Genomic DNA, 15175 nt, shown 5'->3' on the forward strand with positions numbered 1-15175 from the left:
GTCCTAGAATTGGATACATGTGATGCACATGATAGAGAGCATAAATGGCATCGCTTAATCTGGGACAGAGTGCATATTATAGATTGTGATGACTAAACAAATTTGGTTAGAAAGTTAAAAATGAAATTCTCAAAAATTCCATAGTTCACAGTTATGATCTTGTATAGAAATAAGTTTAATCAGATCTGTGGTTTAACACCCCCCCCCCCTTCCTTCCTTTTTTTCTTTACTTTGGATATTACCATTGTTCCTAATTATAGTTACCATGATAACAGGACTTCTAATGGCTGTGGTATTCGTGGATGGGTAGCAGTAGTTGATCAAAACAGGAGAGTGTGGAATGATTTTGGGGGAAAGTCTAACCGTAATGGTAGAGAAATTTAAGACAGAATTTAGGGGAAAAAGCTGTGCGGCCCAAGTGAAATATGAGAAAATAGATACATGAGAACTGATGGAGTCCTATCATACCATATTAAAAAAAAAAAATCTAGTCTGGCTCCAGGAGGGAGACCACTTGCTGATAAAAGTTTGGCTGCTAGAGAGCTTGTGCTATACATAGTAGTGATAGCAAATATAACAAAATAAAAAATATAAGCAAGAAAGTAGAGAGGTATCTTATATGCAATGCATGAGAGAGAACAGAATGAGGCTTCAGAAAATCTTTTTAAAGAAATTTGCTGTTGCATGGAGTCTTTTAGAAGCACTTGGATTGTTTTTTTCCTTATATATATTTTTCAGTGATTTGGTGGGGCCAGGATACTTACAGGCAGGAGGTATGGTGGGAAAATTATTGTTCTGGGACCCTGAAGCTGTGCATCTTCTTGCCTTGGCTGGTCCCTTGAATCCAGCCTGTAGGTTTTCCCACTATATATAGTAAGAAGTAAGATAAGTAGTTCAGAGGCATGGAGGAAGATATTTCCCACCTCCTAATGCTGTCTCTTGTTTTCTCATGACTGTGTTGGTTGAGCTTAAGGAAATCTGAAGTTGGGTTTTTGTTATTCTTTTGCTATTAGGTCAAAAGATATACAAGACTAGGGGGGACAAAGAGGAAGAGGGGGAAAGCGACCAAACTTCTTTCACTCTTTGTACTAAAGGATCAGTAGATAATTTGGATGTGGCATTCTTAGAATTTCAAAAGCTTAAAATTGAGCACAGGCTATGTTTATAATTGTTAACTGGTCATTACAGCAGGTGACCCTTAGCTGTCTACTGCACTACCTTTTTGATAGTTATAAATAAAAGCATCTAAATAACCTGATGGTAACACAATTGGCTTGTTAGGATTACCTGTATCTCATTTGTAAATGAATGTTTGAGGTCAGTAATTGATTGCTATTATTGCAAGAATATGTTTTGAATTACATATATTTGCAAGTGTCTTCAAACTACATTATCAAAAGATATATGATAAAGATGTAGTATACATTGATGAATAGGATATGTGATATTTTTCTATTGGATATAATGTTGTCTTCTTTCTGAGCAACTCTGCTCCATCTTTACTTTTTGTAGCTGTGATTTGTCATTGAATGCTTTAGATTGTTATATTCAGATAGGCTTCCTATGAGGCCAATTTATCTTCTATTCTTAATGAAATAGTTACAAATGACACACACACACACACACTCTTTTTGTTTAATTAAAACTTCCAATTTTATGATAATCATACTCTATATAGGACTCATCACTACTGCTCCATTGTAACATTGTCAACTTTCCAGGCAAATGATGTGGTATTTTGTGGACGTATTCTTATGTTTCTTGCCCATTTTTTCCCATTATCAGAGCGCTCAGGTATCTATGTATCTCCTCTTCCTTTGTCTCTCCTGTTGATGATTATCTTTTGTCAGTCACACCATTTCTTTTATAATCTTCTTTTACAGCTGTTAATATTAAGGGAGTCTTCAACACATCAAATGAAACGAAGTATGAAAAAGATGCTCCTGTCGGTATGTAAAATCAAGCAATTTGTGGTTTTTGGAGTTTGTTTTGCTGCATCTTGTTTTCTTACTTAAAGTAATTATTTTCTTTTTGGAATTTCTATTTCAATATGATGTTGTTTTAAATGCCCCAGGGGTTGCAGTTGATTTTAACTTCTACAAGACCTTTTGGAGTTTACAGGTTAGATTATCCTACATTAGTCTGTCAAGGATCATAGCTTCTGCTACTTTCCAGGAGTTATTAGCATGTTGCCTTTCGTAATGATTTTCTTGCTGGACATTCAGAGTTAGTACCAGTTCTCTGAACTAGATAATTGGAGAATGCAAACATAAGATCACATATGAATGATCACAACATTACCTGATCAAAATAAATTTTCTGGATATTATAGAGAAAATCATTTTGGGAAAAGATGTTGTATCATTGTAAATGCTACATAATTTTTGTTATGAAAGATTGAGAAAGTTATACATATTTTGGATCTCAGATCTGATCTGCTGTCAGAGATAATGATGACTCTTCTAGGGTGGATTTTGGTCCTTACATGATATGATCGACTTGCTAGAAGGACCTTGTGCCATCCTGCCTGTTGTGCCTATTAAAATTGATGAAACCTCGTATGAAAATTATAGGATATAATCATGTAAATAAAGTTTTTAGACTGTTGAACTGGATAAATGGTGTCAAATCCTTGAATTTTTACTATGGAATAACCAATATTTTTATGATCCTTACAAATTCAAAGATATAATGACAAGTTACAACTGCATGGAATACTGAAATTTGTCACCATACAATTGCGTAGTGCAGCTTGGACTACCTCTGATGACATGCCCCGATGGTAGACAGCTTATAATTTCTGCAGAGGGTGGACAGGTTCTCTGCAGTGTGCTTCATAGATAATGAATCTGGCAGAGATTGGCAAAGAAGGAAACATGGTATAGACCAGAACATATATTTTATATCAGAGGAACCACCTAATATATTTAACTAAAAAGTGGATAACAGTATATACAATAATTAATGTGTCACTCATTTATCAATTTATGCACTTCATGTCCCTACTCTACTACCCATTTTAGTGGAGGGGCGCGCTAGATACTATCATTATTGCCGGGACAATTAGACATCCAACCCATAATCGTGACGATCCAATTGCAAGAGCGGAGCTCTACCAACAGAGCCATATCCCCCTAAGCCAAGTTGGTTTCGGCTTTTGGACTTTTGCCATCTGGACTACTTCACTTGTTCTCCCGCTACCTTGTTGTCAAGTTTAGGCTGCTCCCATTTCGCTCTCCACTGCTATGGAAATTGCTTTCGCTTTCTTTTCCTCTGGCTACTAAGATGTTTCAGTTCACCATAATGTGTCTTGTCTGCTCATGGATTCAGCTGCAATTCGAAAGGTTAACCTATTCAAAAATGTGGGAAATCCTTTCAAAATCCTGTGGAAAATCTCATACATTCAGAAACTATAGCAAATAACTTTAATGTTATTTTTTTGTTCACTCTGTTTACACATACTAGTTGAACATATGGCAAGTTACATTAAATTCAAGTATTAAACTCATCTCAGGTCTGTGCTTATAAGAACTTTTGTGATTTTTGTGAATTTATTTATTTTTTCTTTTGGTCAGGAGCATTTTAGTAATCCAGCTTCCACAACACTTGCCCCATCCAAATGGCAAAAGTTTGCATCTAACTTAAGGGTATATATTTTTTTTGTGTTTTACTAAATTATATTAGATGTCCTTTGAGTTATCTCATGCCATTCTGCAATGGAGCTTCTTTTTCTGAATCACTTTAAACTTCTTACAATTCATTGTTTACTGAGTTCATATTTGTTTAGGTTGTATTAGATACATTTGAAGCTCAGCCTTTGGGTGATGACAATGGAAATGTGAATAATCTTGAACAAGAGGAAGCTACATTCAGCATTAAGTACTTGACAAGCAGTAAATTAATGGGGTTAGAGGTAAATATGGTTAAAAGAGTATGTTTATTGATCTTATGAATTACATTTGTTATTTAGATGTCTTAAGATAATTCCATTTGATATATTTACTTGTACAGTTGAAAGATCCTAGCTTTCGCCGCCATATCCTTCTTCAATGCCTTATATTGTTTGACTATCTAAAGGTATGCTACTTGTTTGCGTATATCTTACAAATATTTATATATGTGAGCATTTTTTCATATGGGCATTACATTCATTTGGAAACTATTTAAAATCTATGTTACCCAGACCCTTAGCTAAAGTACCAGCATTTGTTGCTTAGAAATGGGTATAAATATGGTACTTGTCTATGAATTTGCAATAAGAAATTTTTAAAGATTAGAAGGATTCAGTGCTTCGATGTACACCCTTATGTGACGCTCGTATTGAAGTCTCAACATAGTTGAAATGTGTAATTGGGTTAGAACAATTGGGTTTCGCATCCAACTTTATATTTTGTTTCAAACCTAATTTATCCTAAATAGTTCTGTCATTAAAGAACAAGCCCACCATTAGTCTCACATGATTCTTATAGTGTGAGGTCGTGCATGGGTGTCTTAGTTCCACATCAGGTGTGCTTTGGGGATGTCTTAGGTATTTAAGCAAGGCCAAGAACCTCAATTGATAATCTTTTGGCAAGCCCTTTTTAAGTGAGATTCTAGATTCTTACAAATAGCATTAGAGCTGACCTAGCTCATGGCCACGGGTTCTCTTGGGGTTGACCATGAGCTGATCGTGGTGTTTGTAATTGGACTCTTTCCCTGACAAGGATGCTAGGGCTTAAAAAGAAGTGTGTTTGAGGACTACACAATGTGTATTTAGTTCCATATTTGGTGTGTATTGGAAAGGTCTTGGATACTTCAGCAGGGTAAAGGACCTTAGTCTTGACGTTCTGGCTAGCCCTTTTTGGGTGAGGTTCTAGATTATTACATGAAGCATGGTTTTTTTTGGGTACATCACGAAGCATGGTTTTTAATGAACTGAATACAAAGTTCACAGATAAAGCATGCCTAAAATTTCATCCATGAGAAACCTTTACATTCTTAAAGTACTCCTTTCCTACTCTTAAACTCATCCTCTTTGCCTAAAATAACTAGGATCAAGATTTGCCGAACTGGTACGGTGACCCACACTAGATGGCTACCGGTATGATACGGTATGAGTTTGTATCATGCCGTGCCAGAACGTATTGAAACAGGGAGAGGGAGTTGGAGGGGGAGAACGAGAGGAGAGGTGGGAGAGGAAGAAGAAGATGAAGGGAGGAAAGGGAGAGGAAGGGAGAGAGTGGAAAGGGGGAGGCAAAGCCACCATGGCACAGTCGCCGTCAGCGGAGGCACATGGGGGTCAATGAGAGAGGGAGGGAAAGAGGAAGAGGAAGAGAGGGAGCGAGAGGGGCCCATCCCAGCCATCGACCCTATGGCTTGGTATAGGAGTGGGGGAGGGGGCGAGAGAGAGAGGGAGGAGGAAGAGAGGTGGAAGGTAAGTCGACAACCAGTAAGTCGGAAAGGTTCGGCCACTGCTTAACCTCTACAAGCAAAGAGAGCAGTAGGGTCCAGCAAGGGAACCAAGATCTCAATGGTGGTAGAGAGATGAGAGATGAGTGTCGAAGAGGGAGATAGAAAGAGAGGGAGAGGGGAAGGAAGTCTTACTGTGACCCTCGCAACCGAAGAGAGTGGGTGAGAGAAGAGGCGTCTCGAACCTTCTGGGATCGATTGAGTCTTTTATAGCCCAAACATACCCGCACAGCCGAACTGGCCTGAGTCAGCGTTGGTTCGGTTTGATATGGATTAACCACTTGGTTCAAGTCTATTTGGCATTCCTTGGCCACGATTAGGGTCCGAAGGGTAAGAATAACCAGAATTAGGATACAATAGTGAGCTTCTCTATGGGTCTACAAATTAACAGAATAACATTTTAACACTATGTCCTAGAAATGCCACCTTTGACTGTCTCTTTTTCTTCTATAAAATATAGTCAGTTCATTGAAAACAAATTTATTGGATAAACATGCATATAGTATAATGAGGTAGTGTCTGATGAATAGCCTAAACTTGTACTCCAGCTGATTGGTAGTGAGGTTAGAGTTATGGTTGGATCTTGTCTCCTTGTTGAATTTGTTTTATTGTTTCTTGTTTGGTTCAAATGTTAGTATTACATGGACCTAAAGCCCAGCCATTTAAACTGTGTCTATGTATTGCAAATTCATCTGAAAATCACTTTTTGGTATCTTAATTATCTCCAGTAACCAGCTCTACTGTTGTCATATTGTATCTAATGTTCCTCATTTTATGACACATCCTCGTTGATGTAACAATCTTAGCTAGGCATATCTTTTTCTTATAAAATCTGGTCACTGCCTCTTTTATTTGCATGTGTGTATGTATTAGGCCACAATTTTCTTGAAGTTCCTTCTTTACTTTGAGCTATTAATTCAAAGGGTACTTGCTCCTTAGGCTACAAAGTAATGCTCAGAGATCTTATATTCTTCTTTCTAGATGCTATACACCTTTGAGCTGTTTTTAACCAACAATATACTGTTTTATCTGAAGTTGATATGCAAGAGTCAACTATCCAATATCCTAAAGGAATTATATATTTATATAAAGCATGGTTGTCACATCATGATGCTGTAATTTTATCTATCTTTAACTTGATTGCTCTTTAGGATATAACCAGCATTAATGAGATGGTATAAGTTTTGTTAAATATTCTTTTAGTTTATGTTTGAGTTCAGATATTATTGTCTTAATCAGTGCAATGATGTGTTGACAGTTTTTGTTTCCTGTAGGCACCTGGGAAGAATGACAAAGATGGGCCCCTAGAAAGCATGGTAAGTACCTGCATAACTTGAAGTGTTTGGATTTTCATTTTATTTTGTAAATAAGATATCATAAATTTGAATCTCCATGTTTTCTTACCTTCAGAAGGCTTCACATCTTTCCTATCAACGTATCTCCCTTCTTTTGTATTTGTCCATTTGTGTCGTCTTGTCTGTTCCATTTCTAAAATGTATATACCTATGCGTCCCGTTTAGAGTATCTTACTGAAACATGGATGCGCATTCCAAATGGGTGCTTGAATGTGATATTGTATGCATTGTTGTTTCACTCATAAGATTAACATGTTTGATTGTTCAACCCATGTACTACAGACAATGTGTAATGTACTTTTTGTGATCATACACATTTTACACTATACTTTGTGGCTTAGTAAATTTTATAGTAATCCTTGTACTGGACTTTGCATCATGGAGTTCCTTGTAATTTGACTTTTACACATTTACCTGCGTATCTAAGTACATATAAAGCAAAATATATGCTTCAAGATCATATTTCAGATAAAACTTGATCCGCCTCTTCTTGTGTTATCCTTTAACTGTATTTTATTACAAATGTTAGCTTATTTCTTACTGATCCAGAAAGAAGAAATTAAAACTTGTGAAGAGCGTGTCAAGAAACTTCTAGAGATTATTCCACCAAAAGGGAAGGAGTTTCTTGAAAGCATAGAACATATATTGGAGCGGGAGAAGAATTGGGTGAGCATTATGTCTTTAACTTATTTTATTTTCCATCTGTTATAAAATGATTGCTTTCTTTTGAGAGGTGAGTTGTTCTTGACTTGGATCTTTTTATTGAAGGTTTGGTGGAAACGAGATGGTTGTCCAGCATTTGAAAAACAAGCAATTGAGAAAAAGATAGGTCAAGATGGAACGAAAAAACGGTACATATGTTTTTAGTTATTATGATTTTCTATCATGCACAAGAAAAGTTTCTAGGTTTATCCATGAATGTAAATGATGCTTTATATTTGGTTGTTTTGTTTGTCACTTTAAAGATCATCTCATCTAATTTTCTGTATTTCTTTTTCTTGTAATTATCTTTGGGATAATATTGCTCAGCTTAACTACAATAGAATTCTAGAGCTACATAGTGGATTCCAAAGGAGTATTAGATACTATCTCAAAGATTTTCCTTGAAAGATCTAATTTTTCCCCCAGTTAAATATCATTTGCAATTTTTTCCTTATTTATTTTTTTTCGAATTTTATCTATCTATTGATCATTGTCATCATCATATTATTATATCATTATTGGTACATGATTATTATTTGAATTTAAATATGCAAAATCCTGTCAGCATGATCTTCAAAAAATTTCCCATGAGATCCCACATTGCTTCCATCAAGCCAGTTAGTCATATAGTCTGCCTTCTTCTATGAAGGGTTTTTTTTGCGTAATCCTTATTATCTTCCATATTTGTGTATTAATTCCTGTGAAAGCAATCATAGAGAGGTCTCCTGGGTTTACTTAACTAGATCGAACGGTATATTCCATGCTTATTCCTCTGCTGGTGTTGTTTTTCTAACTACACCTGGTTTTTGGATGAGTTTGCCCTTAGCCCTTAACCAATTAATGCCTTCACCCCTCCACCCTAGCTGCCTCCCTCTAATCCTGCTGGTGACCTGTCCAAGCAATGGCCCTCCTTCTCTCAAGGTAGTACTCTGACAGCCCTTCCCCCCTGTCTCCACCTTCCCTTTTCTCCTCTTTCCCTCTCCTTCCCTTCTCCAAACCTCTCATTCCCTCCTTTCCCATCGCTGGAGCCTGTTCCCATCAAGCCTAAAGCCTTCTCCTCTACCATCAGCAAAGATGGTGGCGCCGGCGAAGACAACTAGGAGACGAGGAAAATCGTGGCAAAGGCGGCGGCAAAGACCTTGTGGGGTAGTCGCAAGGAGCAACAAGAAACCCTCTCCTCTACCCTCAGCAGAGAATGAGTAGAGACAGTGGTGGAGTAAATGGCAGGGGTGGTGAAGACCTAGGGTTAGAGTTTAGTGTGGGAGAGAGTGGAGAACAACACACTTTAAAAACCCTTGGCACTTAGGAACAGTCAGGTGCCTCTACCCTCTTCACTTCAGCCCTCTCCAAGGGCTTTTTCACCATTTTCCCAACCCTAGTGACCCTTAACCAACATTTCGTTAACACAAGTAGAAGGATTGGTATGCATAAATGGAGCAGTTTATAGGGATTAATTTGTAAATGCAGAGTTCATTGGGATTAATATGCAAATGTGGAAGATTGCAGGGATGTATATGTAGAAAGCCCTCTTTGCTTAACACTTGAGTGTTAATGATACTTCTCCCCAACAAAGCAATGCAGGTGTGTCCGTTTATATCATCTTTGTTGGACAAACACAGGATGTCCAAGAGTCCAAAATATATCATCTATGTTTGACAAACACAAGATGTCGGCTTTTCTTTCAATCCATTTTATTGATACTTTAAATGTTAGATGGATCCCCAAACTGGAGAACAGCTTCATAGAGAACGGAGAAGTGCAATTATTTCATTCATCTACGGTAGGAAAGGATCGTAACCCAAGGTTGTGTAGGATCCTTATAACTTGATCAATGGTGCTTAAAACTGCTAGTCTACTGCTGTCACTATGCTCTACAAATGTTTGAGTTGAATTCTATCACTATCTGATGTTATTCATATGGATGTGTATTTTAATTTTCAGGCTTGCTATTATACAAGTGATTTTATTTGCTCCATTTTTTATGATTGAAGGTCTCTGTGAAAACTAAATATTCGCAAAAGATCAATTATTTAATAGCATACATATGGTCATCCCTGACATACTCTCACCCTGGACTGGACCCTCCTCGCTTACCTACATGGTATTGTACATGCTTATATCTCAGCCATCCATGATGTCTTTTGACCCAATATTAATATTTTTTAATCTCTTGTGCACCATTGGTATCCTCAAGCATCCTTGCTTTGGTAGGAGGACTCTCATGTACCTCTTTGTTGTACCACATTTGATCTTCCATGAAGCAGCGTATTTCCATCAAACATCTGATTGATGCATAGATGGTATTTGATTGACCTTTGGACAAAATTCTTTATATATATATGTGATCTGAAATAATGACTCTCATCCTTGAAAATTTTGGTTTTAGTAAATACATCCATATGGGTTTGCTAATTTCTCCTGACACATCATATTTGCATTTTTGTAGCAAAATAAGCACCAAAAAATACTTAAGAGAAGTTCACACAGGGGCAAAGACACCTTACAACTCTTTTTCATTGATAAACTATTATAAATTGCAGTATTGCTAGTAGTATGAAATGTTAATGAACCCAAAATGCAGGTCAAAAGTCAGAATAACTACTCGTAAGGTTATTTAAAGTTGTTCTGCTGCTATATGTCTTTCGAATACAGAAGTTGTTACATCTCAGACTGATTCATATCATCTATTTTCATATGTAGTAAGCCAAGGTGGAGACTAGGAAACAAGGAATTATCTCAATTATGGAAATGGGCAGATCAAAATCCTGTATGTAATACTTTTCATGTGATATTTGATTTAGCAATATCACCTTACCAACAGCAGTTTAGTTTATAAAAGATATTTGAGCAATATGTTGTTTTTCTAACTCTTTTCTAATTCTTATGATAGATAACGGAACCCGGTTGCTGGAATGCACAATTAGCAATTTCTGTATATTTGCATGTGAAGTGGACTTGTTCATTTTACATAGATAATCATCACTGGAAAAATCTATATGGATTCGATTAATTTTCTTTAAGTAGAATTATTTTACTTTTGTTTCTAGTTCTGCAAAATGCAATATTGCCATGCATGAGCCTAAAAGGATTGATGTCATGTTGAGAACAGGTTGGAAGTTAGGTTAATGTAAGCTGTGTTTATTTAATTTTTGCTACTGCTATGATGATGACTAGGAGGTTCATAAAGGCAACATGTGGGGACCTGCGCATATGTTTAGTCCTATTAGTTGTGTGTTAGGGAGGTCTCAGGTATTTAAACAGGCCCACGGAACCAAAATAATAACTTCTAGCTAGCATTTTCAGGAAAGTATTTGTGTCACTACATATAGTATTGGAGTGGGCTCTGCCCACGGCCTATGTAGACTAGGAGACACTACAGTGCGGGCCTTGTTAGGGATGACCATGATCTATCATGGTGTTTCTATTTTTGATTGGACCCTTCCCTAGTGGGAATGCTTGGGCTTATTAAATAGAGGGCAAGTGTGAGGACTCATGTGGGCGTGTTTAATCTCACATCATTGTGTGTTGGGGAGGTTTTAGGTACCTAAACAACACCAAGGAACCCAAATAATAACTTTTGGTTATCTTTTTTTGGCGAGGTTTTGGATCGTTACACAACAAGGTTACGACTGTCAATTAGGGATGGGAAACTACCAAAGCTAGTTAAATCATTCAATATTAAATGTCGTTGCTATGACCATTAAGCCTTGTCCCATGTATACAAGATTGGCGTTTAAGGACCAATGGAGAACATTCTATGACTCTTTGATCTAATATCAACCCTTTTAAATGGTGCTGATTCATTTCAAAGAAAATGCTGGATGAGAAGCGCTACTGAAGCTTAGAAGGCCTTTAAAGGTGACGGAGTTATTTATTTCACAATTTAGAAGCTTCTTGTTTATGTCCTATAATGCTCTGATAGTTAAGAAAGAATCTATATGTTGGGATATTTGTTAAGGGGTCGGATATTCAAAATATTAGAGTACAATGAGCTTCAAATCTAATTATCTTGAAGTATTAAATTGTGTGATCCTAAAGAAGAAAACTCAGGCATGGTTAGAACTACTCTATGGCAGAGAATTTTTGTTTTCCAGTTTTCCCTCCTAGTCTTCAACTTAGATTTCTCTAGTGAATAAAATATATTACTCGGCAATAAATATGTGGTGCTTCCATTAGAAAGTAGTTCATCTTATATTTGAAAGCATATATGATAGGTTGCTAGCTAGTCAATGCACGTAAACCATCTTGGTAGATACGTTCAGTAGGGAAAGATTAGGATATGTATGGGGATTGTTGAATATGATGTGGAGTAAGTATTAAAGTCCTGGTCCCATTTTGGTCCTAGGTTAATATGGCATCAGGATGGGTAGGGATGAACTGAAAGAGCATTAACAATGAGAAGAACCTGAACCGAGAAAATGAAAGAATGTCTCAAAACAAGGCTGTCCCAAGATTTGGGACACGACCATCCTGGTTGATACCGACCAGGAGGTCGAGATGTCCTGAGTACTGTTCTCTTGTTGAAATAGTATGCTTATGTCAAGACGCACTGGGACGTGAATCCTTACCGTGAGAGTAGATATATGGACATTTGAATGTATACAAGGAAAGTTGATTTCTAAGTTATAGTATTAGATGTGGGATTATGAAGAAATTGGAAAAAGTACTTCTAAACCAACTTGACACTTATGATAACTGAATCTATAAGGCAACCTAGGGAAAGAATGAATTATGATTTCAAGTGCTGACACATGTTGGTCCATGTCTGCTTTTCGATCCTTTTCAATATATTTTTGGTTTTGGCATGGACAACATGATGAAGTTAGGGTTCTGGTTCTTGTAGCATAATTTATATCATGACAATTCAAGCTCTTATCCAATTACTTGGTGCTCCAATGGAGCATAGTGGAATACCAACTATCAGATGATCCAACTTTGTTTGTTTATTGTGTTTGTATTTGTTTAATATTCGATTACTCATGGTCCTTAGGTTACTTTGCCCTTGAGTAACTTGGATTATTTGGCTGTAAAGCCTCAAGTTAGTTGGGTCCCATGTTACTTGATTTTCTAATGTATTTAGTTACCTGCTCCTTAAGTTGGGGTTGGCTATATTTACATTGGGAAAGATAGACTTGAGTTGTATTGTGATTTGAACTTAGTATTGACTATTGAGTAAAAGTTGGTTATCTTCCTCATCTCCTCTCCTGCCTTCATTTGCTCTCTCCCATCTCTATTTTTTGTGTCTCTTCTTCCCTTTCTTCATCTAATCCTCTCTTTTGGTCCGCTGAAATCTGAACTATATCCTGAAATTATATTGTAGGTCAATAACAACCCTTATACTCTAATCCTAAAACCCTTATAAAGCTGGGGAACCTAAACATCTTCCCTCTTTCCATCAATACACAAAATTGTTCATTTATGACCTGTGTTCTCCGATAGGACAGCAAGCACGAAAAGGGAGAAAAACTCTTTCACTTCCTAATTTGTTAGGTCCATCAGCGCACGAGCAAGCCATCCCCAACTGATATTGCATCATCACACGTGATTCAGCACAAGGAACAACACATGTTGTCATATGCATTGGCTGGCGTACCGTTCCAGTGGGACTTATTGTCTTTTCAACAAATATTCAAACAGATGTAGAGTAATTGCTGCTTATGAAAGGGTATGCCAGCCATTCATGTCGAAAAGATAGAGCAGGACATTCTTCATGTCTTTTGTTAGTCTCATGTAAGAGAGAGAGATCTTATGAAAGGGTTTGGACCTTGTAGAAGAGGTTATTGACTAATGAAAGAGACTAATGAGGGAAACTTTCACGGTAGGGGAACATTCATACTAATTGCAGGATGTCACTTTCCATGTAATTTGGACAGATATTTTGACTGAAGAAAAAACAACTGTTCCCTAGTTTATTTGAAAGTTCTGCTTAACGAATTGAGAACCAGTTAATGAGAGGTCATTTGCCGGATGACTTCTGTTGGCTTAAGAGGGAAAGGCATTCAATGAAGCAGTGAGGATCACCTGAAGCAGTGCCTGACTTTTTGGAAGGTTGAAGCCTTGAAGGTATTGATCATTTGTCATTAAATTGACATCAGGGAAAGTCACTCGATAGGTGAAAATAGGGAGGCCCTGTTTGGTTGTGGGGAAAAAAATGAGGGGTCCTATTCTTGGGTACCCCTCCAAGATTCCTTTATTCACTGAGTAACTCAAGATTATGTTTGGTTACTGCAGGTGCTGTTCCTTGTGTAATGATAGCCAGAATAGTCCAAAATGTTGTTTGGTTGCAGGACTGGAATAAAGGAAATAAGAGAATAAAGTAGAAGAGGCAGAATAGAAAACGGCTGATTGGTAGAGCAATAAGTAAAGAGGAGGGGATAAAGTGAATTGTCTCCTGGTGAAAGAATTGTTTACTGAAAAAGGTTATCCATTGATGTTCATTTTGATTTTAATAAGGCAAACTTCTCTTTCATTTTCCAGTAAACTTGCATGAAATATTGCATTTTGTAAATAAGAAATAATTATATTTATGGACCATTGGATGCTAGTCTCACCTTGGCTTGAGTAAGATCCTGGCTCAGCCACTGATTTTCTGTAATTTAGTTGTTGTACTTTCATCTATTTTTGTCTGTTGTTCATGTAGTACATTGCTTCTCTTGATAGGGCTTGCTAATCACTAAGGTGTGACCTTACAAGTATGTGATCCTTTTACAGTACTCTTATCTAATTTTCATGGCAAACGCAGAATGCTCTGACAGATCCTCAGCGTGTTCATATGCCTTCAGTCGCCAAGTACTGGAAACCCCTTGCAGATGACGTAAGTACCTCAGCAACGTCTTTTTGGAAGATACTGATATGATTAGTGTTTATGGATTAGTTCATTTACTTTCGCTTCCTTGTAAACAATTATTCATGAACTAAATTAAGAGGCACATAAATGTCTCTTGTTTTGAGTTGTTCTTTCTTTAGTTGTCTTTGCATAATTTAATCAAGTTTTACCCTGCTTCAATACTGCAGATGGATGATTCTGCTGGAATTGAAGCCGAATTTCATCATAAAAATAATCGTGTAAGTTTTGCTTGGGAGCTTGCTTAGGGACCACTAGCAGAATTGACACGGGGATATTACTATGTGATGCTTATTTATCCTTCTACATTTTAATGGTGGATTAATAATGGATTAATTCTAATGAATCAATTCATTAGTTAGATTGAACAGTATTTATTTTAATTCCTCAAAGGAAAATCTTAGTATGCTTTTGGATGTGGTATCCATGACTTGCAAAGGAAGACCTTCAATAAATCATCATTTTTTTTTGTTGCTTTTAATGTGCAGGTTTACTGCTGGAAAGGCCTTCGTTTTTCAGCTAGACAAGATCTGGAAGGATTTTCTAGAGTATGTCTCTCTCTTTTTTGTGGTGGGCTCCAGATTCCTAGTAGGGGGCAACATTAGTTTATTTGTTGCTATCAACTCAAATTGCAAATGCATGTCATTAATGCAGTTCACTGATCATGGAATTGAAGGAGTTGTGCCTCCAGAACTTCTACCTCCAGATGTTCGTTCCAAGTTTCATGCTAAACCTAGTGAGAAGACAAAACGAGCTAAAAAGGAGGAAGTAAAAGTTGCTGCAGCACAGTCTGAAGACAACCAGGTAGTTCAGGGCAAATATCATC

General features: G+C 37.0%; 1 protein-coding gene across 1 annotated transcript in view; it reads left to right on the forward strand.

The window, feature by feature from the left end:
- Nucleotides 1-15175, forward strand: part of LOC103712979 (THO complex subunit 1) — a 29718-nt gene that overhangs the window by 13276 nt on the left and 1267 nt on the right. The window contains exons 7-20 of the mRNA XM_008799703.4: nt 1722-1794; nt 1884-1949; nt 2075-2121; nt 3576-3647; nt 3788-3913; nt 4012-4077; nt 6723-6764; nt 7353-7469; nt 7572-7654; nt 10206-10272; nt 14248-14319; nt 14520-14570; nt 14838-14897; nt 15004-15153. Of these exons, the coding sequence (XP_008797925.2) occupies nt 1722-1794; nt 1884-1949; nt 2075-2121; nt 3576-3647; nt 3788-3913; nt 4012-4077; nt 6723-6764; nt 7353-7469; nt 7572-7654; nt 10206-10272; nt 14248-14319; nt 14520-14570; nt 14838-14897; nt 15004-15153 (1092 nt within the window). The remainder of the gene's footprint in view (nt 1-1721; nt 1795-1883; nt 1950-2074; nt 2122-3575; nt 3648-3787; nt 3914-4011; nt 4078-6722; nt 6765-7352; nt 7470-7571; nt 7655-10205; nt 10273-14247; nt 14320-14519; nt 14571-14837; nt 14898-15003; nt 15154-15175) is intronic.

Source organism: Phoenix dactylifera, chromosome 5 (assembly GCF_009389715.1).
Source record: "Phoenix dactylifera cultivar Barhee BC4 chromosome 5, palm_55x_up_171113_PBpolish2nd_filt_p, whole genome shotgun sequence".
Lineage (NCBI taxonomy): Eukaryota > Viridiplantae > Streptophyta > Magnoliopsida > Arecales > Arecaceae > Phoenix > Phoenix dactylifera.